The 22,158-nt window shown below is 42.5% G+C and overlaps 2 protein-coding genes across 4 annotated transcripts in view; one reads left to right on the top strand and one right to left on the bottom strand.

Annotated features, from left to right (window-relative positions):
• Positions 1-1,663: 1,663 nt before the first annotated feature.
• On the bottom strand, positions 1,664-16,367 carry LOC309879241 (uncharacterized protein; the record flags this gene model as incomplete). Its single annotated transcript, XM_082762778.1, has 5 exons — positions 1,664-3,670; positions 8,468-8,666; positions 13,197-13,738; positions 13,917-14,132; positions 16,364-16,367. 4 exons carry the CDS (start codon positions 16,365-16,367, stop codon positions 8,469-8,471), a joined length of 960 nt encoding a protein of 319 aa, XP_082618904.1. The 3' UTR covers positions 1,664-3,670; position 8,468.
• PPP2R5E (protein phosphatase 2 regulatory subunit B'epsilon) overlaps positions 13,781-22,158 on the top strand; it is a 74,726-nt gene continuing 66,348 nt past the window's right edge. The window contains exons 1-2 of one of the 3 annotated variants that reach the window (XM_082760441.1): positions 13,781-14,154; positions 16,756-16,919. In XM_082760441.1, the coding sequence (XP_082616567.1) occupies positions 16,763-16,919 (157 nt within the window). In that variant the 5' untranslated portion in view covers positions 13,781-14,154; positions 16,756-16,762. The remainder of the gene's footprint in view (positions 14,155-16,755; positions 16,920-22,158) is intronic. The other 2 variants (XM_082760438.1, XM_082760439.1) reach the window with 2 other exon arrangements.

Raw genomic sequence — 22,158 nt, 5'->3', positions numbered from 1 at the left:
CCATTTTTAGGAAAAGCCTGCAAAGCTGAAGGAACCTTGTGCACCCTAGGACATGGGAATGAGAGAAACTAGTAAAGGAAGGCATAAAGGGAAGTTTTTTCCTCCTCAGAAGCCTGATGAATGGTGCATTAATACACATAAGGTTTTTAAATTGCAATTTGTAACAGGGATGAGAGCAGCAGGAACAAAGATATATTTAAATACACACTTATGTATTTCATAACTATATTTAAAGGTGTTAAAGAACAACAAAGTTATGGGAGAAAATGGTGCTAAGAAAGACAGGAAATAAGCAATTCACAGGAACAAAAGAACTATAGGATGAGAGAAATTTGCTAGATTATGTGTTGTGTGTTGCAGACACGGAGTGGTTTGTTTGTACAGTCTAATAGGTGTATGTTTGAGTACAGCATTATTCCTATTTCCCCCTAGGTTACAAGATCCAAGGAAATGGTTCTGGTTGAGCTAAAAAGAACAGTGAAATGGGCGATGTTTCCAGAGGGGAGGTATTATGCACTTACTGGGAAGGTTTGAGAATTCCTCTTGCAATGATTGGCCCTGGTCCCTCGCTCTTGTTTGTATCTTGAATTAGCAAGTCACATAATGAATTATGCCAAGTGACAGAAGGGAAAATTTCTGTGTGTGGAGCAGAGTCACGCTCCCACAGGGAATTGGCTTCCTTGGCATTATCAGTGTTTTCAGGCACTGGTGACCCTCTGAGTGAGAAATGGAAAGAAAAATGATGAGCCAGATTTTCAGACAGGCATGCACAATTAAACACATTTGAATGTGCCTTATTTATGCTCATAAGGAGTTGTTTGTACTTCTCTCCTGACAAGTTTCAGCTTACTGTAACCTTCTTTGATAGCCACGCAGGTTGCTGCCCTCCTAAAGGGCTTGATTAGCTTGACCTTACTTTCATCCTTTCTAGCAGCAACATAGCCCTGGCGTGCTAGAATAGATTTCAGCCCGCTGCAAATGCATGCACAGTAGTTACAAATTAACTGGGGAGGAGAAACGAGCTAGATGTAAGAGATTCATATACTGCATCTTTCTGTGTAAGGCTATGGAACAAGAAGCTGAGGGGCTGCGTGTGTTTACTTTGGGCTTACCAGCATGTGTTTGAGGCTGTGGCTATGATCAGCACTTTCATATGAAGTTTCTTTCCCACTTAAAATGTATAAGGCTGTAAACGTGGTTTTTTTGCTCTTTAATGTAACAAACATCAGTAGAAATCATTTTACCTAATGACATCTTACCTAATGAGTTGGCCTACACTTGAACCTGGCTTTCTGGGTGAGGAGTAACAGATTCGGATGCCTCGTGTTACCACTGGTATCGTTTGTGATGGTTTTACTCAAGCACACTCGTGTGTGAACCAGAACTTTTTGTACAGGTGGAAAAGTTACCCTACTTCTGGGGCTCTTGGGTTTGTACTGTTGTCCAGCTTCCCAGACAAGAAGGGAATTCTACATACATAAGCATGTGTCTTACTGTAGCAAGCAAATGGGTTCAGGGATGCTTTTGCTGAGTTAGTGGAAAAGTTGAATAAGCATGGCTGTGGTAAAAAAAACGCAGAATGAAGATAAGAAGTAGATAGATACAACTTTGCAGCTCACAGTTTATTTAAAAGTACTTGCAAGTCAGTACAAGCAGTCCTGGAATCTTTTTTTTTCTAGATTAAAGAACCAAAAGAAGAACTGAAATATTGCAATTAATAAAACGTAAGGAATTCTTGGCAGAGTTCAGTGCATGCAGGTAGTCCACCCGATGTCAGTACCCATCTTTCTGTGGCCAGGGTATGTGGTAGGATAAAGCAAAAGGAAGCTCTGCTCCATGTAGTGGAAAATGCTGACAGATAGGTTGTTTTTTTCTGTAGTATTGATTTTTCTGAGCACAATCTTTTTTTTAAAAAAAACATCCTCTCAAGAAATTCTTTGGCTGTGTACAGCAGTCAATGGCACTTAGTCCCATTAGTGGGAAAATGGATGTAACCACCTAGGGAGTCTCTGTTCAAGGAAACACGGGAAGACAGACTGAATGGAGTCTCATCTTACTCAAACTAGTTAGACATTTTGACCAACAGTGTACTCTGTTTAACCACAGAAAAACTGCTCCGAGAGGATGTTGCCATTACTGGGAGTTGTACCAGAAACGGCATCACCATGATCACAACTCCGGTGAGAAACCTTTCAAGTCTCTGGTTTCACAGTTCCTGCCTCCTGGGTTGCTCTGAAGTGACCAAACAGTGAATTGAAGGATGAGACAGCTAATGATAACGCGATATGATGCAAAGGACATGGTATAAAGTATCTTAAAGCACAGTGAAAATGGGCCCAATGGCCAGTTTGTTAAAAAAAAAAAACAAAAACAAAACACCATCAATTGCAAAGTAATTGGAAGTGTAAATAACTTTGATTTTGTAAATAAAAAAGACTTAATGGGTTTTGGAGTGTGGCCAGTCTACTGGATTCTCAATGAAAACACACATTTTACAGCCACTGGAAACTTTCTGTGTTGGTATGATGGAAGAGAATATCCCGTAAGTACTACAAATCAGAGAAGTTCTTGATGATGAAGGTATACAAGGGTAGCTAATGCTAGATTAGCTTGCACTCAGCCATTTTGGTAAATAGTATGTGTAGAGGAAAAACATCAGGAATTTCATAATTGTTCAGAATTAAACTGGCCATAAACATGCCTAAACAAATGGCGTAATTCTTAGGGCCTCAGATCACAGCAGAACAGATAGGTAGCTCACTGAAGATTTTCCACGCAAAAAAAAAAAAAAGAAAAAAAAAGTTAGTATACAGGGTCTAGAAGAATGCAAAGTGGTCTTCGAAAAGCTTTATTTTTTCCTTAGATGCTTAATATAGTCAGTGGAGAGTGGTCACAAGCAGCTCAGAGCAAGCCTGCCATTCAGTGGAGAAAAGTTTTAATGGAGAAATGGTGAAGACTGTTCCCAAACTGCCTCTCCCCAAGGGACAAAGCAGCCTCATGATTGTTTTAAGACTTAAACAGAGACTACTTGCCTGGACCTTACGCCAAGGTTGCTCCCTTGTTGAATTTTTAGGAAAAAAAACTGTGATGGGAAGGGGTCCATGAACACACACATGCACACATACAGGGGTTGAATCTCAAGCTGGCATTGCTGCTAATTCACCCAGGCACTGAAGTGCCCTTGCTTCCAGGATGGGGGGCGGTACAGACAACATCAGCATTGTGCTGCTGCAGGAATACCAGGCTAAGACATACCTGTGGCATATGTTGGCTGATTGTTAGCTGAGGCAGAGAAAATGTGTACCAGTTCCTGCTTATTCTGACAGCACCCTGAGCAGGGACTGGCTTTGAGTGTTAAGGAGAAATAATTCTAAGTCCTTAAGTCATTCTAAGAGTATGACAGATCTCCAAAAACCACTTAATCACTGGGATAAAATAAACACGTAAAAGTTCTGACAGATGTATTGTACAAAGGAGCTTTAGGCTTGATTACCCAGGCCATACATGGGCAAGCTGTTACCAGTCTTCCTGCAGCTCTGGATGGATCAGGAATACAAGGTACGTCCCTCTGTGCATCCATTCCAGAAAGCAGGAGGATCTGAGCTGTGAAGAACCACCACGTAGGACTGCCTTGGGCTAAAATGATTTGTGTCTGGATCCATGCTTCAACCTGCAAGAAGGATATTGGGCTGGGATTCCAGAAATAAGACTTCTGCATGGGAAATATGAGCCATCCTATTCAGCACAGTTTGTAAAAGTAGCAGCCATCTGTTGGGGTTTATAGAAGGCTGAGAAACACAGGATGTTTACTTTCATTCAGATGTGCAGTGAATGTGCCTCCTATGAGCAGACTTGTTACAATACTAATAAAACAACTGGGACATTAAGCCCAAGAGAAAAGCTCGTTAAATGTAGCAATTACATAAATTGAACGAGCAAGATAGAAAGCATTGCAAACATACATGCACGCACATACATACATAATCGCTTAAGTAAAGGGTCAGCAGAAAGGAGGTCAGACAGAAATATGGAATGAATGCACTAACTTCCAGACTCAATTGACTGCTTTCCTGGGTGCTCTATGGAAATAATAGGGGAAAGGTAAGGTAAGAAAGGATCTGCTTTCCAAATAAGCCAACATAGTAGAATTATGAGCTGAGGTTCATGTAGGCAAACTCCCCCAGTTGGAATCTGGCGTTTCCAACCATACTGAAACATCGGCCACACAGCACCAACAGGACTTGGGACCTCTAAAGGGGAGACAGCAGCATTCCCGTATCACTGATGGAGACCACCAAGATCATGTAAGACGGCTGAGAGGGGATCAGGTCCAGGTGTCTTCAGCTCTGGGAAAATGTGACTCACGTGAATAACCTGATGCTACTGTGAATTTTACCGCTAAACGGGAAAAATTCCCATGAGAATTCAGAGACGTGAGCAGACCGCTGCAAACACTAAGAGAAAGAATCCAAGAAGTAACCGAAGATGCAGATGGAGACACTGGCAAACAGCACTAGCAACAGCTATGGTTGTTTTTGCCAACAAACGAAAAAGTTAAGTATAGTAAATCAAATCAAATTAAACATGTAGCAGCATAGATAGATGTACTACCGTCTTTATTTTTACTATTTTTTTTACCATTTTTTCCCCAGCAGGTAATATAATGTCTTTGTAGATCACAGAGGAAAGCAGGCTACCTTACCTAAATTTGTTTAATGGTTTGAATAAATGGGTAACATTTTGGATGGCAAATATTTTTGCTAATGAAATTGAAATATGCATGTGTGGCATACTGGTGGAAATCTCCTGCAGACGATTACCAGCAGGAGCAACAATAGATGACAATTTTCTTGAAGAAACAATTTGAATGGGATGATGGGCAATGCTAGCGTGTGACAGCTTTGGTGTGCATATTTGCTGTAATTCTGTCAATCTGTTAAAAGCAAGGCAGGGAGTTGTGGTAGAGACCAAGAGGCAAGACGTTAAATTGCTTATATGTATATATCCAAACACTGTGCCAAGTGTCATAGCATCAGGAATGACAAAATCTACAAATCTCTTTGTAAAATTGTTCTCAGCCAGCCACTGAACTTGGACTCAGCCAGGCGTTGCCCTTGGAGCATCCCACACTCAGACTATGAGCTGGTGATAACCTTTCAGGAACTACGCTCATCAAAGTTAACAGGGCAAATAAAAAATGTCTCAAAAGCTCATCACTAAAACCCAGTAAGACACGGGAATTATTCTAAAATAACTTTGCAGGGAAGAGCTAATTTGAAGAGCTCTCATTAGCTATTTGTGTACTGAAGGCTCTCATTATTAGAATGTCATTGTCCAATCTATTTTTTCTGGACTTAAATAAATGCAGTGCAGAGGTACACCTATAGAAACTGCAGTTAAGAGGTGAATCTACTTCCATGTAGGAGCTCACTTCGAAAGGCACATACCAGAACTAAACATGCTCAGAAGTGCACAATTACATTAAATATTTATTTATTCAGGATGAGTGAACAGTCTATGTGGTCTGATTATCTTTTATCTGTATTTGAGCTGATATGGCTCAAGTGGGAGCCACAGTTTCTTTGAATGTACTAAACATAGCTTAAAATGAATTTTCCAGAGGTGTCTGGTGGTACTTTTGCAAATCATGTTTTTAACTCCTATTTGCGTTCTCTTAAAAAAAAAAAAAAAGAAAAAAAGAAAAAAAGAAGAAAGTCTTAGTTCTATTTTTGATCTCTCATTCAAGTCTTGGTTATAGATTCTGGCTATAAATCCTTCTGGGAACTACCTGACAGTGGAGAATGTTGAAAACTCTGTAAGTATGAGGGTTGGATAGCATAATAAAATATCCACTTAATAATGGTAATAAGCCAAATCTTACCATAACACATTACAGATTTTATATTGGTTCAAATTCTTTTACGTTTACTGAGTTATCCTACTTTAAATCTGGTTTCTAGACTTCTCTATAGAAAGCTGATCGTGGTGCATTTTTATTTAGTGGCAGATAAGCTTCTAAACTCATTAATGTGTTGTATATATAATGTATGTCGCAATTATGCTAGCATGTTAAAGTCCAAGGACAATCTAATCTCCTTGGTGTTCTTCAGCATGTTGTTTTTTTTTAATCTGTTCATACCTTTCGCCTCTGTAATGGGATGTGAAAGGTTGTTTATTTCACCTTGCCAGATGTACATATAATACAAAACAGTTTTGTAAAATAAGTCACTCATTCACTGTCTCCACTCCATCAAAGATATTGACAGACCTCTGCCAAATTCAAACTGGAGTTTTTTTTTTTTGTTTTTTTTTTTTCCAAGCTCAAGATTCCCAGTATATGAATCCCCTCCTTGTGTGGTAATTGCACCAAGCCATCTTAACTTTCAGTCTTCTCATATTCTTTTTTCTAAATGCAATCTATACCAAAGTAGGCGGCATTAAAGATAAGGATGCGTGATGGATTTGTACAATGGTATAATGACGTTTCCCATTTTATTCTCCATTCCTTTCTTAACCTTAACATTCTAGTCTCTTTTTTGTCATCAGGTATGTGAGAGGCTTGAATACTATTTCTTTTCAGCGTTTCCAAAGAAATCAGTTATATCAATATGCTCATTTAAAGTGAGAAATTCTCATTTCTTCAACTAAGGTTTTGAACTTCCAGCACTTGCACAGAACACCATTTCTGTTCTTGTTCCAATTATCTAGTTTTGTGTGGTCTGCTTAGTCAGTTGTTTGCTATTTTTCATCTCAATCTAATCGATGCCTGTGTTTTTCCAGGATTCATAGCTTTCTGATTTCAACTCCAGTTCCTGTTCTCATTTGAAGACAATCCCTTCCTTGCTCATCGTTTATATGGTATCTCTAATTCCTGCAGAGTGTCAGCAAAAAACTACAAGCCTTCCTATTCATGTATTTTTTTCAGTGGTAAAATTATCCTATTTGTTTAAACTTGACAGTGGGTTTGGATTTTAGAAAATGCTCTTACAGCTTTTCTTTTCCTATCCTTCCTATTCCAGCAGTATTCACACGTTCCTCTCCAGGCAATGTTCCTACAGCTATACCTGCCAGTCAGGGAACAGACAGCAGCACTGAGGGGCTTGCACCTGTACTGTTTATGGCTCGCCCTCACAGTGGGTGTAGAGGGCACTACTTGAGTGCAGGAAACAGCCAGAGCTAAGTTATATGGTGTGGATGTTCAGGAGCCTGGTTCTTCACCTTTGATTTAGCAGTACAGCTCCAGACAAGATACTAGCAACCACTTTGCAGCTGCAGAAATACCACACCATCGTCGTAACAGAACACCTGCCTGTATGTTCAACAACCCAGGCTCTACCAGGCATTTCCTCCCTGCTGAGATCACTGCTCCAAGGAAAATATCCTTACTATAAAGTGGTATTTCTTGTATGGAAAGAATTCTGCTCACCTGTCTGCTTTCTTCCCTTCTCCAGGCCAATGTTCCCCTTGAAGTAAGACCCTTTCTTTCACTGTAATCTCATCACCACTCTAAAATGTTCCTGCGAGTTGCTCCGTATCTTGATTTTCTGTGCAAAGAAATCATACTTTATGGCCTCCACTGACTACAGTCTCTTAATTTGCCTCTACCACATGCACCACTAAGTGAACTAAGCTTATCCCACTCAATTCCTGCCTCTGCTGCAGTTTATTTGTTGTGTTCTCCCCCCCCCCCGCCATGTTTTAGCCCATTATTTTTCTGAAAAGGTAAGGCTGGAAAACACATTGCTCCCTCCCAAACTCTTTGTTTTGTTTTGCTCAGCGTGAGGGCAGTCCTGCGCATGCAGCAGGCTCCCACGAGGATTTGTGTTTATACCTGTAACTAACACTCAGCCATTTCCTTCTAAGTATTTCCGCTCCTGCTGTCTCTAACAGTTTGTTCAAAAAGCCTGTGGAAATGCCCTCGGCACCTGTACAGCCCCTTCCTCTGCCTAGGTTCATGTTGCAAGCTTTGAAACCCATCAGGACTTATATTTTAAACTTATCTAAGTGCTTTAAGACTCCCCCTGATGTTAAACATTCCCTACAATGCTGAGCTACAGAATATAAATGTATACTTTTATTTGCCATCATTTGAAAACTTTAAGTTGAAAAGTATCTAAACGTTAAAGCTGTAACATCGGACTGGTGTGGGGTTACGTGGGTTTTGGTAGTGGGGGGCTGCAGGGGTGGTCTCTGTGAGAAGAATCCAGCAGCTGCACCGTGTAAGGTAAGGGCCAGTTTCAGCCAGCTCCAAAAGGGACCCAATGCTGGCCAGAGCTGAGCCAATAGGTGATTTTGTGCCTCTGTGAGAGGAGATTACAGAACACTCGCTTGTTCTCTTTCAAAAGAAAATTCTTCTGTCTTAGCCTACTCAGGCCTTAGTGCCTCTGTACTTTGGGTGAATCTCTAGTATCAGCTGCTGCTAGAACCACAGATACGCACTAAGCGTGGGAGGGAAACCAACAGGTACCTCACAGGAGCTGCGGGAAGCGCTCTGAGAGCTGTTCATACATGCGAAGCACTGCTGGACACCTGGACCACCCACTGGTATCATATCCATTTCGTTCGTTCTGGAGTGTGACGATGCTGGAAGCTGGGCCAAAGGAGAGGTGCTCGTCTGGAGAGGCCGGCAGCTCATCAGAAGAGGCCAGCTTTGTACTGGGAGAGAACTGAAACGAGAAAACTTGAGCAAAAAGCAAAGAAACAGAAGAAGAAACAGGAGGACTTCTTTAAGCTGGGATTCAGACATGCTGTGGTGGTGCAGGGGACAACATAACGCGAGTTGGCTCTCCGTTTCCGTGTGTACTTTCAGCCCCCAGAGGCAGCGCCGCGTGTGGCTGCCCCTGGGGAGGGCTGCGGAGAGCTGCAACCCCCCGAGGCCGTTGGGCAGCGACCGTTGGAGAGGGATCGAGGACGGCACCGCCAAGCCCGAAGCAGGCAGAGGGAAACAGGCAGAGAAGGGAAGTTAACTAAAAACCCAGAAAACTACGCCCAAAGAAGCACCTGGGACTAGAAGGCAAGTAAAGAAGCTGGGGGAGGGGAAGGATTTAATAATAATTAAAATAAAGAACAAAAAAGGTAATTGGGGAATAAGCAAAAGCAGCTCGCTTGTTGTGCTCGGAGGCAGCTAGCCAGCTGCAGAGGTGAGCACGATCCTACTTATCTTACCCGGCTGACTACAGAAACAGGCTTCTAGTGACGCCGTGTCTATAAACAGAGAGGAGTTAGCTCCCATTCAGGTAGTTGTGTCTCTGACCCTAAAATCCTCACCCCACAAGTTTATCAGGAATTCGGCTCCTGAGGGCACTGACAGCGTTATCGCAGAGCTGAGACGTGGAGGAGCGGGAGGCAAAACATCCATGTAATAACACAGGCTTCGTATGCCAGAAATTTGGCACAGCAATTACATGAGTTGGCCAAAAGCTGGCCGTACCTTTCCTCTCCAAAACGTGAAACATAAAAATCAGAAGTCAATTGTGGTGTAAACAGCCAAAATAGAATATTTTTCTTCTTTTTCATTACAGACCGATTTGATTCAAAAGCAAACAAAAACTCTCAGATTGTGCTGTTTCAATCAAACTGATGGAGCAGGACAGTCACTTTGATGCGGTATTCCACTGTGTTCATTTTTGTTAAAAGATGCATCAGAAAAGCCTTGTGCTCATGCTGATTTGCCTCTTCAAACAGCACTGCTGCTTCCTCCATAATACTTTCTCTTTCTGGTCTTTTTCCTGCTGGTCTGAATAATTAGTTCTCTGGGGAGATCATGTCTTTTCTTGCTTAGCAGTATTGGAACAGGGAATATCTGAACTAATCCCATGGTACCTCGATAATGCTCCTTTTGACATATAGGAGATCCTTTATGAAGCATTATATGACCCCTTCTGTAGACAAATACATGTCGGATGTGCCACGTGAAACATTTACAAGCTCCAACTAAATCCATTTATGTTTATCACTCAGCAGAGCAAGACTTCCACAGCGTTACCTATTTAGCAATCCTGTTTGATAAGTTTCTATGTAAAGAGCAGACAGAACGCCAATGTGGATGCGGGCTCCGTATTCCTGCCTGGGTGGCCATAACAGATGGTCTATAGTGGAACTTCCGTCACAAAAAAATAACGTGAAGCAGAACAAATCTGAGTCACTGGTACAAAAACTCTGTTCTGGAGGACTCTCGACTGCTGTTCTGACTGCTAGGGTGCTAAAAAGGACCGTGCGTAGCTGGTGAGGAGCTGGCCCTGAAAATTCCTCTCCAAGCTATTTTTAAAAACCCTTTTGTAGACCAGTAAGGCAGTGGAACTTTTAAAAGGTAGGCTCATCTTGTGCCTTTGACAGCAGTGGAGAAAGAGTGATCAGAAAACCTTATTGTTTGTAGCTCTTCAGGAGGGGTTGCAGGTATCGCATGCATGCCTATTTGTAGATAGCTCCACCGTATGTGAGCCATCGGTTGTGAACTTTATCTGGTGACAGTTCATTTTTATTCTTGCAAATTAGTATTTTATATATTTATACAGACACATAAAATATGCAGATGTGTAAAATATCTGTAGTACTTTTTCTTTTTTCTTCTCCTTCACCTCATTCTTCTCTGTTACACTGGGACCTGTGTAATCATTTTTAAAATACTAAACTTTACAAAATATAGGCCAAACAGGGAATAGGAGAAAGACAAGTAACCGTGCCCCTTTTAAATATTAGGAGTTTTACATTTGTATCTTACGTTGTGATCTTAAATCTCCTTACAGATGGAGATTTTACAGACCGAAACAGAAAAAAGAAGGCAACCTGGAAAAAAAAGGGAAGGCAACTCTGTAAACTCTGCTGGCCAACTGATAAAAAAGAGGTAAGATTTTTCTTTATTCACTGATAAACCCCATATTTTTCTTGAATTGTTACCATAGAAATATCACCAAGTATAAAGCATCATAAAAATGTTTTACACGGTCAGAATGGACAAAACCATAGCACATGAAGCAGTTCTCAGAGAAGACAAACTATCTGAATGCATTATTTACCACCCTGTTCAGCTGTACTGAAGAACTAATTCCATAGCTATTCCTCAACGACAGAACGACAAGTATAAAGCCTTGCGTGCAGGGCAGCGAACTCGCACTGGGAGCTCTTCAAGCAGTCTTGAGTTTTATCCCTTCTACGACAGGCACCTTAATAAATACCCCTACCACGTGCTTCAGTTTTAGATTTTTAGCATTTCGCAACGATCGGTCTTCTCATTGTGAAATGAAATCCAAGAACAACCATTTCACATGCCATGCTCAACTTCACCTAAAAAGCCTGTCTAGCCATCAGGCTGCGCTACAACTTCCCTTTTAGAGTTTGCCATCAATAACTTCATGAGCTGCTCCCCATGCACTGTTCAGTCCAGACCAAAAGAAGTGCACAGGCCAGTGAATAAATCTCAGTATTACTGTGTGAGGCTGACAAACAAAACTAATGGAATTAAGTACACGTAACAAAGCCAAATATGTGCATCTGTGGGTTTGGTTCCTCATTGATCAGAGCAAAAGGAAGTTAATGTTTTTGCAAAATTTTACCTGATGTTGGTATAAAAACCAAACTGACCTACATTCTTTGTTACAAGCCACTGCTTGCATTTAGGTTATTTTTGTGAAGTTGGTTTAAGTGAATTTAATTATATACAAATACCTCTTTTAAATTCAGTTACACATTCTGTAACCATGGTACAGCTCAATCTCTGCTGAATTTTGGTCTTCCAACTACACTACTGAGGAATGCAATTGATTTACAAAGATGACATGTTTACAGTTTTCTGACTTAAAAGCACACAGAATTTTATTTTAAAGGATGTCTTGACTGCTTGATTGTCCATCTGTCCAGTAATAAAAACAAAGGGAAAGTATTAGGACTGTTGCAATAAATCAATTCTCAAGTGGCATTACTGTCTACTTGAAGTAGAAATAACTGGCTTGGTAGGTCAGCAGAAATGGATGCTGGGGTAAAACAGCTCAGCAATATTGTGAATAAATCACACTGTCTGAAAAGTATTTGTATTGGCATATGTAAACAGGAACATCGTCTGTGATGGGCATGACAGAGCAGATGCTGGTGTTTATGAGGCCTTGGCTGTAGTGCTGTATCCAGTCTTGGTGCTGCAGGTCAAAATAAGATGTGGGTGTTTTTCAGAGAAGACAGTGAAAAGAAATAAGCGTATTCAGAGGATTAAAAATTAGACCCACAAAGAAGGACTGAAAAGAAGTAGAATTGTTCAGTCTATATGTAGTAAAATTTAGAGGAAACATGCTTCTTCGGATATGCAAGAGGCACATTGAGAGATGTGAGGCAAAACTGTTCATGTCTATCACAGTTACCCTTCTATAGCAGTGAGCTTTTATTTAGTGCATTCCTTCTTCCCCTTAGGGCCGCAATGTGAGTTGGACCAGGGAACTTACCTGACTGAAAATTAGTAATTTTGAAAGCAGGTTCATGAGAGCTTAAAATCGGTCTCGGTTACCTCTGTCACAGTCCCAGCTCCTCCATTAAACCTGTGATGGTGCTCATGTAGCAGAGGAGTCAACAAAGTGGGACAAATACTGGGTACCCTTTGCAGGATTTTGTAGTTCTCAGGGACATGACTGACCCACCAGAACAACCAGCCTGCAAATTGCCCTCAAGCTCAATTCATGAACAATTATTGTACATCAGGGGGTTTTGGCTGTATCAACCCAGAAGGGCTGCAAGTAATCGATTCTTTTTTTTTTTCTTTTACTGCCAGAAGTACAAGGGCAATAGGGGATGGTAGTTTAACCACAGCAGCCATATTAACACCACTAGATGTAGTCTGAGAGAAATCGAGCCATCACGCCAACAAATCTAAACAAAACGATGGCAATCCTCGATGCCACCTACAACCGCTCATCGTGCTGACCGCTATGCATATAAACACACTTAAAAAAAAAAAAAAAAAAAAAAAAAAAGGAAAAAACAGAAAAAAAGCGAAGCCAGACAGATCTTCCCCCTGACAGCCCCCCGGCAGAAAAGGGCCCGGGGGTGCCGAAACCCCGCTCCCTGAGGCGGTCTCGCGGCGCTCCTCGCGACGAGGGCCGGGGAGTTTACCTCAGGATTACGGGTTTTTACCTCAGGATCACCGTTTTTACCTCAGCAACACCCTTTTTTACCTCAGCTCTACCGACTTTTACCTCAGAATCACCGGGTTTTACCTCAGCCGCCGCCGCTCGTCCGCCTCCCCCCTGCCCGCCGCGGGACGAGGAGGGCGATGGCGGTGCCGCTCTCCGCCACCGCTCTCCCGTCGCCGCCCCCTTCTTCTCCTCCTTCTTCTCCTTCTCCTTCTCCTCCTCCTCCTCCTCCTCGTCGTCGGGCCGCTCTCCCCTTTCCCGGCTGTCCCGGCGGCGGCGGCGGGCGCCAATGAGGCGGCGCGTCCCGGCGGCCGGCTCCAGTGGGCGGGCGGGGGGCGGCGGCAGCAGCAAGGCTGAGGCTGTGAGCGAGCGAGTGCCATGGCCGGAGCCCGCTGAGAGCCACAATAGCAGCGAGCCGGAGCGCGACCCCGCCGCCCGCCGGGACCCCCCCGCTACACCCGAGGCAGCCGCCGCCGCTCCAGCCCCGTTCCGCCCCTCGCAGCGCTCAGCCTCCGTCGCTAGCCCCCCTCCCGGCCGCTCCCCCTCGGCTCGGCCCGCACTCCTCCTCCTCCTCCTCTTCCTCCACCTCCTCCTCCTCCTCCTCCTCCTCCTCCCCCCTGAGCCGCCTCCTCAGGGCCCCCTCCGCCAGGGCTCCGCCGGGAATGTGAGAGCGAGGCAGCGGCCATCGCAGGCAGGGGCCGCGCCGAGTGCATGGGACTGAGCGGAGCCCGCGCCTGAAGCCGCCCGAAGCCGCCAAACGCCGCCCTGCGCCGGGGAAAGGCCGCCGCCAACGCCGAGGCCTACAGGCTGCGGGCCTACTACGAGGCTGCGGGCCTACTCCGGGCTCCCGGCGTACCGGCTGCGGCCGTACTACGAGCTCCGGGCGTTCAGGATCCGGCGCCGCCGCCGCAGGGAGCGAGCCCGGCGCCTCCCGCCCTCGGGCCGCCGCCGCCAAGCAGCGGCCGCGCTCCGCCGAAGCCCGGCTCAGGCCGCCGCCCGCCCCCGCCCCGTCTCCTCCGGCTTCTCAACCAGGAGGGTCAAGGTAACGGCGCCGGCGGGGACGGGTGCCCCGGGGTTGGGGACGGCCGATGGCAGCGGGCAGGAGGCGGCCGGGGCCCCCTCGGCTTCCCCTCGGCGGTATTTGCACCGCTTCCCCCCCCCCCTCCCTCCGGGGCGAGCACACGAAGCGAGCCCCTGTGGTGAAGGGAGCGACCCCAGCCCCTGAGCACTCCGCCCCACACAATCAATAACCTCCCATCATTTTATATATATTCATATTTTTTATTTTTCCTCCCCTCGCTGAGGTAGCGTGGCTCGCCGCCGCGCCGTGCTGAGGGGAGCGAGGGCTCGTTTGGAGGGATGAGGGGGAAAAAAAAAAAAGAGCTCAGTGTTTACTGTAAGGCTGCTAGGATGTAGCCTGGTTGAATTCGAATGAGGTTTTAATAATTTATCAAGCAGGTTAGGGAAACTGTTACTAAATTTACAGCAGGGAAGTGTCAGGAAAGCTGCTCGCTGACACAATGAGCCTGCAGTTTGAGTGATCTGCTCCGGTCGCTGTCCATTATTGTGGTTGTTATTATTATTATTATTTTGGTAATTTCGTTCTGCGAGAGGGCGCAGGCATCCCTGCAGAAACGGTTACACTTCAGTGATGCACGTGATGAGGAGATGAATCTTTTTGACGAGATGAAACAAGGCCAGCAAATTCAGGCTCCACGTATATGTTTTTTTTTTTCTGGTATCCCCAGCGTTTGCTTTATGTAACAGGTAACTTCGGGCTCCTGTTTTTTTTGGCGGACTGGTGAAATCTTAGAAGTGGGCTGCTGAAGTACAGGCTATTCTATTTCAGTTTATCTGACTTTTTTTTTATTTATTAATCTTGGCTGGGCCCTGAATGCCCTGGTGATGGTGGCATTTTTTTTTCCCCCCAGATGATAAACAAGGCCGGTTTAAGGTGCAGGATCTTGTTGCCGATACCGTATTATATTTAGCAAGTATGAGTCGGTAGTGGAGAATATCTCAGGAAAAATAAAAAAGATGGTGTAAGGTTTTTTTCGTTACTGTAATGCCAGCTGCACACTTTAGCATCTGGGTGCTGCACATGCTTCCTTCAAGAAGCTCTGGAGCTTGCACTTCCATTTTTGATAGATTTAGTGCACATATCTATAATTTTGCATTAAACAGTTCTTGTCTTTCTGAACTTGTTTACGCTTGCAGTAAATCCTGCTTTCCAAAGGTTTTATTCTAAAAGACAAATCCAAATAACGTCTGTTTCAATGGATTTAATAATTTCTGAAGCACACGAGTAAACAAATATTTTAATAATAAATAAAAAAAGTACTCATAAGTGCTCTCGATCTTCGGGAATCAACTTCTTTCAGGCTCCGAGTCACTTTGGTAATTGAAGTCAACAGACACTGAGGATGAGTAATGCTTTCCAAGGACACGCTCTAAGACCCTGATCCTGCAAGTGCTTATGTCGATGCTTAACTTTGCACGAGCTCGTGGCCCTCCTGAAATCAACACAACTGCTCTTGCTGCTTGTCGTGCTATTGATGTGGATAGTTCTGTTCATTTCAGCAGAGGTGCACGTGCTGGTGAAGTTAACTGTACACAGAGCTGCCTGAAGGATGTAGGCCAAAATCCCTCCTTTCTTGTTTTCCTTGAGTATTGCTCCTGTATTGCACCAAGATGTGGTAGGCCTTTTTAGCAGCCAGCACAAGATTGGTGAATACAGTAGCTGGGTGGGTGAATTCACTGTTTAAATATTTCTTTTCGGTGTTTCTGAGTATGGAATTAGCTACAGCAGCATTACCAAGGCCTGCTTTATAGGCAGAAGCAATGCTTATTTCTTAGACCAGCTGATAGAGTTGGGAAACAAACAAACTTTTGCTTGCAGAAACCTTCTCTTGGCTCCCTGCCTCTCTCTGCAAACCTTGTCTGGCTTATGCCCTTAGAACTATTATGGCTACCATGCTGCTATTATTATAGAAATGCCAGAACATGGAGTAACTGCGTGTTGAGAGACTCAGTACAGAAACTGAGAATTTTTAAAATGGAGAGTAAACAAGCAGTATGTAAACTTTGTCAGTGCTAGGGCAGTTGTGCAGCATAACAGGACTTTCTGCTGTACTTTATTATGTTGCTGCAAAATCTTATATGGAGTTGTGGCAACTAAACTGTTTTTTTTTCATCCTATTCATTTTGATGACTCTGCTGTGAAAAAAAGACATTTGTACCTTTTCAAGTACCCATTATTTAGCTTGCATGGTGCCTCACAGCATGAGTTCAAGGTACTTTGTCCCAGACAATATATAGTTCAAGGCTTCAATCCTGTGTTAAGTCTACAGGTGTATGAAGTTCTAGTGACACAATAATGTCATCATTAGGTCTGAATTTTTCCTGTTGCAGGATTTTTGGTAAGTGCGAGGCAGATAAAAAAAGGGAGAGAGAAGAACAATTCCAGTATTCCATTAAGGTTATTCCATAAGGCTTGCTTGTATGTTGGCGGGTTCCTAAAACTGTCTGGGTAAATTGTCAGGAGGAGAATGGTAAAGAAAGAGTGAGGGTTTGGGAAAGTTTAAATTAATCTTTACCCTTTTCATTTGTTTGGAATATGTTTGTAATACTTGTTTTCCTTCAGTAGGGATATGTCCTCAGCACCAACTACTCCTCCATCAGTGGATAAAGTAGACGGATTTTCTCGGAAGTCCGTCAGAAAAGCCAGACAGAAGAGGTCACAAAGCTCCTCCCAGTTTAGGTCTCAGGGCAAGCCTATTGAGTTAACTCCCCTGCCTCTGCTGAAAGGTAAGATCAAGAATGCTTTTTAATTCAAAACCAAAACAATTCTACTTTACAGCTGACTTCTGAACTCAAAGTATTCTATTGCCAGAAATTGCGGGGAATTTTTGCCAGTAATGAGGAATGTTTCATGCCAGAAATGTATGTATTTAAGCTCTACAAAATATTTTATCTGTGACTTGAGGGTGTGGTAATTGTTTGCGATACTTGTGGAAGTTTTAAATGCTAATGTTAACCCGTACCATGACTCGGATTTTCAAGGCGCACACACTGCTCAGCAGTTGAGCTAAATGAGCAATAATTTTGGCGAGGGCAGATTGATTTGTGAGCAGAGGGGCACTGCGTGACTTTTAGGATCTTACCTTGTAACGTGTGGGCCTGCAACCTGTGGCCCTGGTGCCAAATCTAGCCCGCAGGCAGATGTCGAATGATCTACAGCAAAGCATTACCGAGGAGATAGCATTTGTGAGTAGGTAACTCCCAGCTCCTGGCTTCTGCTGGGTTTGGAAATTGAAAGGTCCCATGAGCTGCAACATCTCAAGAGGAAAGATTCTGCCAATCAGGTCTTAGGCAAGACACTACTGCTTGGACAGCCTGCGTATCCCCGCTCCAGATGAATTTCTGCTGGCAAATTTAACCTCTAATTTGGGAAAGAAAATCATGATCCAGCATACAGCTCTTAAAAGGATGCCAATATCTCTGTAATATCTTGAATGCTTCCCCTAAATCCTAGTTGTCACTGACTTTCAGCAAAAAATACAGGGGCTGACAACACTTCTGAGAATTGCATCTGGCTTGTGTGGAAGAGGGAATCACCTTCCAGATGCGTTTCCTTCTACTGAATTCTTAAATGTTCTACTTGGTTTTTATTTTTTTTTCCCTTCTATTCCTTTTTTTGTTCCCTATTACAACTAATGAAACTAAGCACAGTTGGTGCTGATAATTCTGTAAAATAACAGGATTAATAAGTTTAATACGAGACCTGTCCCATTTTTGCTTTGCAGGCATGTAGATTTCCCATGTCCTGTCCTCTACCTGTTTGACAAATTTGGTGATATGTGTACAGATATATGTATTGGATGTGTAATTGCACTTTGGTTTGGTTCTTAGCCATGCTACTTCATAGGAGTAGAGAAGGTGAGGGAAAACAAACAGGCAAAACCCAACAACCACATGCCCCTTATATGTATGTCTTTTAAATTAAATGAGACTTAGATTGTAGGATTTGTTCTGCTGAAGTTGTTACTGAAACATTTGGGGCTTCTTTCTGTGGGATGTGTGTGAGAATGCCCAGATGGCCATGCTCAGCCACAAGCAAGGTCCATCCAACTGCGCCGTGCTGGGGCTGCCACTGACCCGTTTGGAGAGCAGAAGAGCGGGTTAGGCCTGGAGTGACTCTGGAGCACGACTCTTCTTCTCTTTGCCATCTTTCAGCCCAGGGTCTGCCAGTGCTGGTGGATTTTTGACTTTGTAGTCTGCAGTGAATGTTCTTTGACAAAATTTTCCGGTTGTTTAGTGAAAGTATGATAAAGAAGCAAATGTTCCTTTAAAATAATTTGAAAACTCATTTTTATACTTCTGCAGGTTGCTTTTGATCATTTCTCTGAAATGCAGCAGCCAGTATTTTTAAGTATGTGAATAGAGTTTGTCCTTTTGTTAAATGGATAAATGACTGGTAAACATTTAGATTTATATTTGTATAAATGACTAAATCAAAGTTAAAATTATTTTACTTTGTGTATCCCTTTTCAGGGAACGCACTAGATCTCAAGCATAGGAAAAAACACTGGCTTTGTCTGAGGACCTGGTCTTGCAGGAACACGGTCATATGCAGGTGCTTAATTTGACTCCTGTAGCTAGTCCCATGGATTGAGATATAAAACTCTAATAAGATAAAACAGATGGGGCGCAGAGAGTGTTGTTGAGACATTTATGATTAGTGTCATAATGAGTTACAGTGGTCCAGCTTCAAATTAAGAATCTGATCCTGTGAGGTAGTTTTCCTTCTCTGACTTAATGCGGATTCCCGCAAGCACAGGGATCTACCTGCACAGGTCAGTTTGTAGGATTTGGGCCTAACAATCTGAAACAACAGTGGGGTTGGGGTCCCTCCTGAAAGGACACTGGCAGTTAAATACTACACTACTCTTTAGAAATGTTCTTGACCTACCTATCAGTGTTCTTGGTATTTGTGACAACTAGGAGTATTTAACCTGCAAGGAGTGAGAAAACAAAACTCTTCTGCGTTTTTTCATTCTTTTCCTGGAAAATTGCCTGGAAGTCCTAATCTTTAAAAGCCTTTGGGATTGCACTTATCTTCAAACAAGTGACCAGTCCTATTACTTTATTCAGTAACCATATGATTTCCAATTTTATCCTTATTATTTGGGTCTTCCAAACCAAAATAGAAGAGTTATCAGTAAAATTGTTTTTTTTAAGATCCTGAAAAATTGAGATCAGTACAGTTGCTAGGTTTATTTAAACTTCTTGTTTCGGCTAAGTTTCAAGTTGAATCAAACCTCTTCAGAATTCCAGTACAGGAAAGTTTTAGAGGACAGACTTTGAATTCAACCTCAAATGTATTTTATATTTGTGATGGAGGGGTTTTGCAGACAAAGCTATACGTGCTATGCTCTTCTATTTTTTTTTTTTTATTAGAACTATATTGCATATTGACAGTTGCAGGCTGTCTTCTTTCAGAGAAGCATCTGCATGGACCTCAGTATCTTTTTCTGATCACAAGTATCAAGTGTGCAGCAAACCAGATAAATGCTTAGTCCATTCTTTGCAAGTTCTTATGCTGCGCCTGTCACCATAATGATTTGAGCACCTTCCAGTCGTGTATTAAGTGACGTGACTACACATCTGTCACATCTTATCTGCTCTCATTCCTTTCCCCAGGGGCAGAGTCATATATAGTGAAATGGCTTGTTTTGGTAGTGTTTTAATGCAGCCTGCTGCTTTCTGTGAACATACATGAGTGTGTTGCAAAAACAGATAAGTCAGCGTTGTTGTTCATTTGGTAATAAAAATGTTTCAGGAAAGAGAAATAGGAGACAGAGTATGTTTCAGTGTTATGGACAAGTCTGGATGGTAACTTGCTACTTAGGAAATGTAGTGAGAAGTGGAGTTTTCAGTGCTGCTTCCTCCAGGTAAAGAAAGTATAGGGAAATGAAGTTGTTAGCATGTGTTCTATTGTTTTTTTAATTAGCAGAAGTGTGTGTATTGTTTAGCACTATGTAAACAAACACTTGATGTATTTATAAAATGCAAGGTGCCTTCTGAGGCTCTCTTGGGCTCTGTTCAGACTTCGGAAGGCTCTGAGCCAAAAATCTCCTGTGATCTCCTACAGTCAAGACTTAACATTTCTGATAATTTAATTATTTTGTTATTTATTGCACTGTAACTCAATCTAATTTGGAATTCCCTTTTACAACATGACTGATGTTGAGTATAACATTTTGAAAGCAGCCTTTGCTCCTTTGTTTTGAGTGTAGATGAATGGGACAAGTAGTGCTGATGGAAGTTGTGATGCAGTTGTCCTGCATTTTCAATGTGTGAACTCTTAAATATGTTTCAGTCTCGCTTGTATTTAAATGTTTGCATGCTCTTGCCTGGTGTATCTTGCACTGTATTATGGTTTCACGTTTTGCCTTTGCTTCTAAAGAGCCATCAGGGCTGGCAGGTCCCTTAGGAAGCTGGTTTGTGGCAGAGCAGTGCTGGTGAAGAGCCCTGTTCTGGGGATGCCTACATCCACCTCTGTGCCTTAGCCAAATCCACACCGAGTTTGTTAACCAAGTTTGTGGTGTGCCTCAAATCATGCTTGGTCTGTAGTGGAAGGTAGTACTGTGTGTGCCCTGGCAAGGGGTGTTGCTTATGTTGCTTACTGGCAGATGATTTTACTTTCATTTTGTACAGATATCTTTTTGCTTGGAAGTCCTGAGCAGAAGAGCAGTAGGAGTGCAATGCTGGAAAGCAATTAGTGGGGGAAAAAAGTGTCTGGTAATACTGGACATGTGAAAACAGACTGATTTCAGCATTACCTGTAAAAGCTGAGTTCAGTCCTGTTTGTGCCAGTACCTGTAACAGTAGGGGAGTGGCCAGGGGATGAAGACATACATGCAGATGACTGAAAAGATCATATGGCTTATGAAGAAATGTTGAGCATCTTGAGAAATTGGGCAGAAAAGTAGCATGTAATTCACAGTATTCCCCCTTCATTCATATCAAAAATACATGAATAAGGTAAAGCAAACCGTACACAAGTACAAAAGTAAGGTTGTTTTTTTAGCAAATTTTAAAGCAATCTATCCTATTTTTTTAATTTCAGGGTATGCCTCTTGCTTCCTATCATTCTTCCACATTTTCCAATGGTCTAATATAGTGTAGTTACTTTCGTTTTTTTTTTAAACTAGTGCATGTTTTTGTTGAAAACAGGCCTCAGCTCAAACTATAATTTTTATTTTTAGATAATTTTTCTTAATTAAAACAGGCACTCAGAACAGAAGTTCTCTGTCAACAATACCAATTGCTTTGCTACCTCAATATTATGAAATTTATTGAGCTTCTAATACATTTATCAGATAGTTTCCATGGTGTTAAAGAACTGCTGTATTGGCAACAAATGAGCACTGCATAGTCAAAAGGGGAAAATCTTTCACATGCTGTTTGCTTTTGATCAGTATGTTATTTCCCTACAGGTGAGATTTTTATTATAAGCATTTCGTAAGAATCCTATCTGTAGGTTGAATGCTGTTGGTCCTAAGCAGTCAAAAATCCTATCAACTCCAGAAGACTTTTGCTTAAGTGAGAACTGCAAGATGCATACCACCTTTTTCAAACATAGCTACATATGATTTTTTAAAAATATTTTCTTTATCATAAGATTTAAGACTGAAAAAAGCTGTTTGTTTTTAGAATACCACCTTCAGAATTGTACGCATGGGAAATGATTATTATTATCTGAGTTGTAAAAGAAGAAAGCCTCAATTTTCTGTTGACTTCCATGGGGGTTTGGCTGCTTGTCATTTCTGTGCTGGTCTCCATTTGTGAAATTTGGAATGCTTTACAAATGCCAACCAACTATGAATAAAATATCTAAACTAAATACTTTCTCCTAATTTATAAACAAGAATGTGGGTTCATAATGGCTGTGCCTTTCCAAAATCAAATTTTGCTTTATTTCCATAATTGGTAATAGATCCCAGGACTCCTCATTTATTGTTTGGAAGAAATGCTGGAACTT

This window comes from Aythya marila, assembly GCF_965140915.1.
Source record: "Aythya marila genome assembly, chromosome: 5".
Lineage (NCBI taxonomy): Eukaryota > Metazoa > Chordata > Aves > Anseriformes > Anatidae > Aythya > Aythya marila.
The sequence above is the reverse complement of the archived record's forward strand: the minus strand, read 5'-3'. Positions and strand labels throughout refer to the sequence as shown.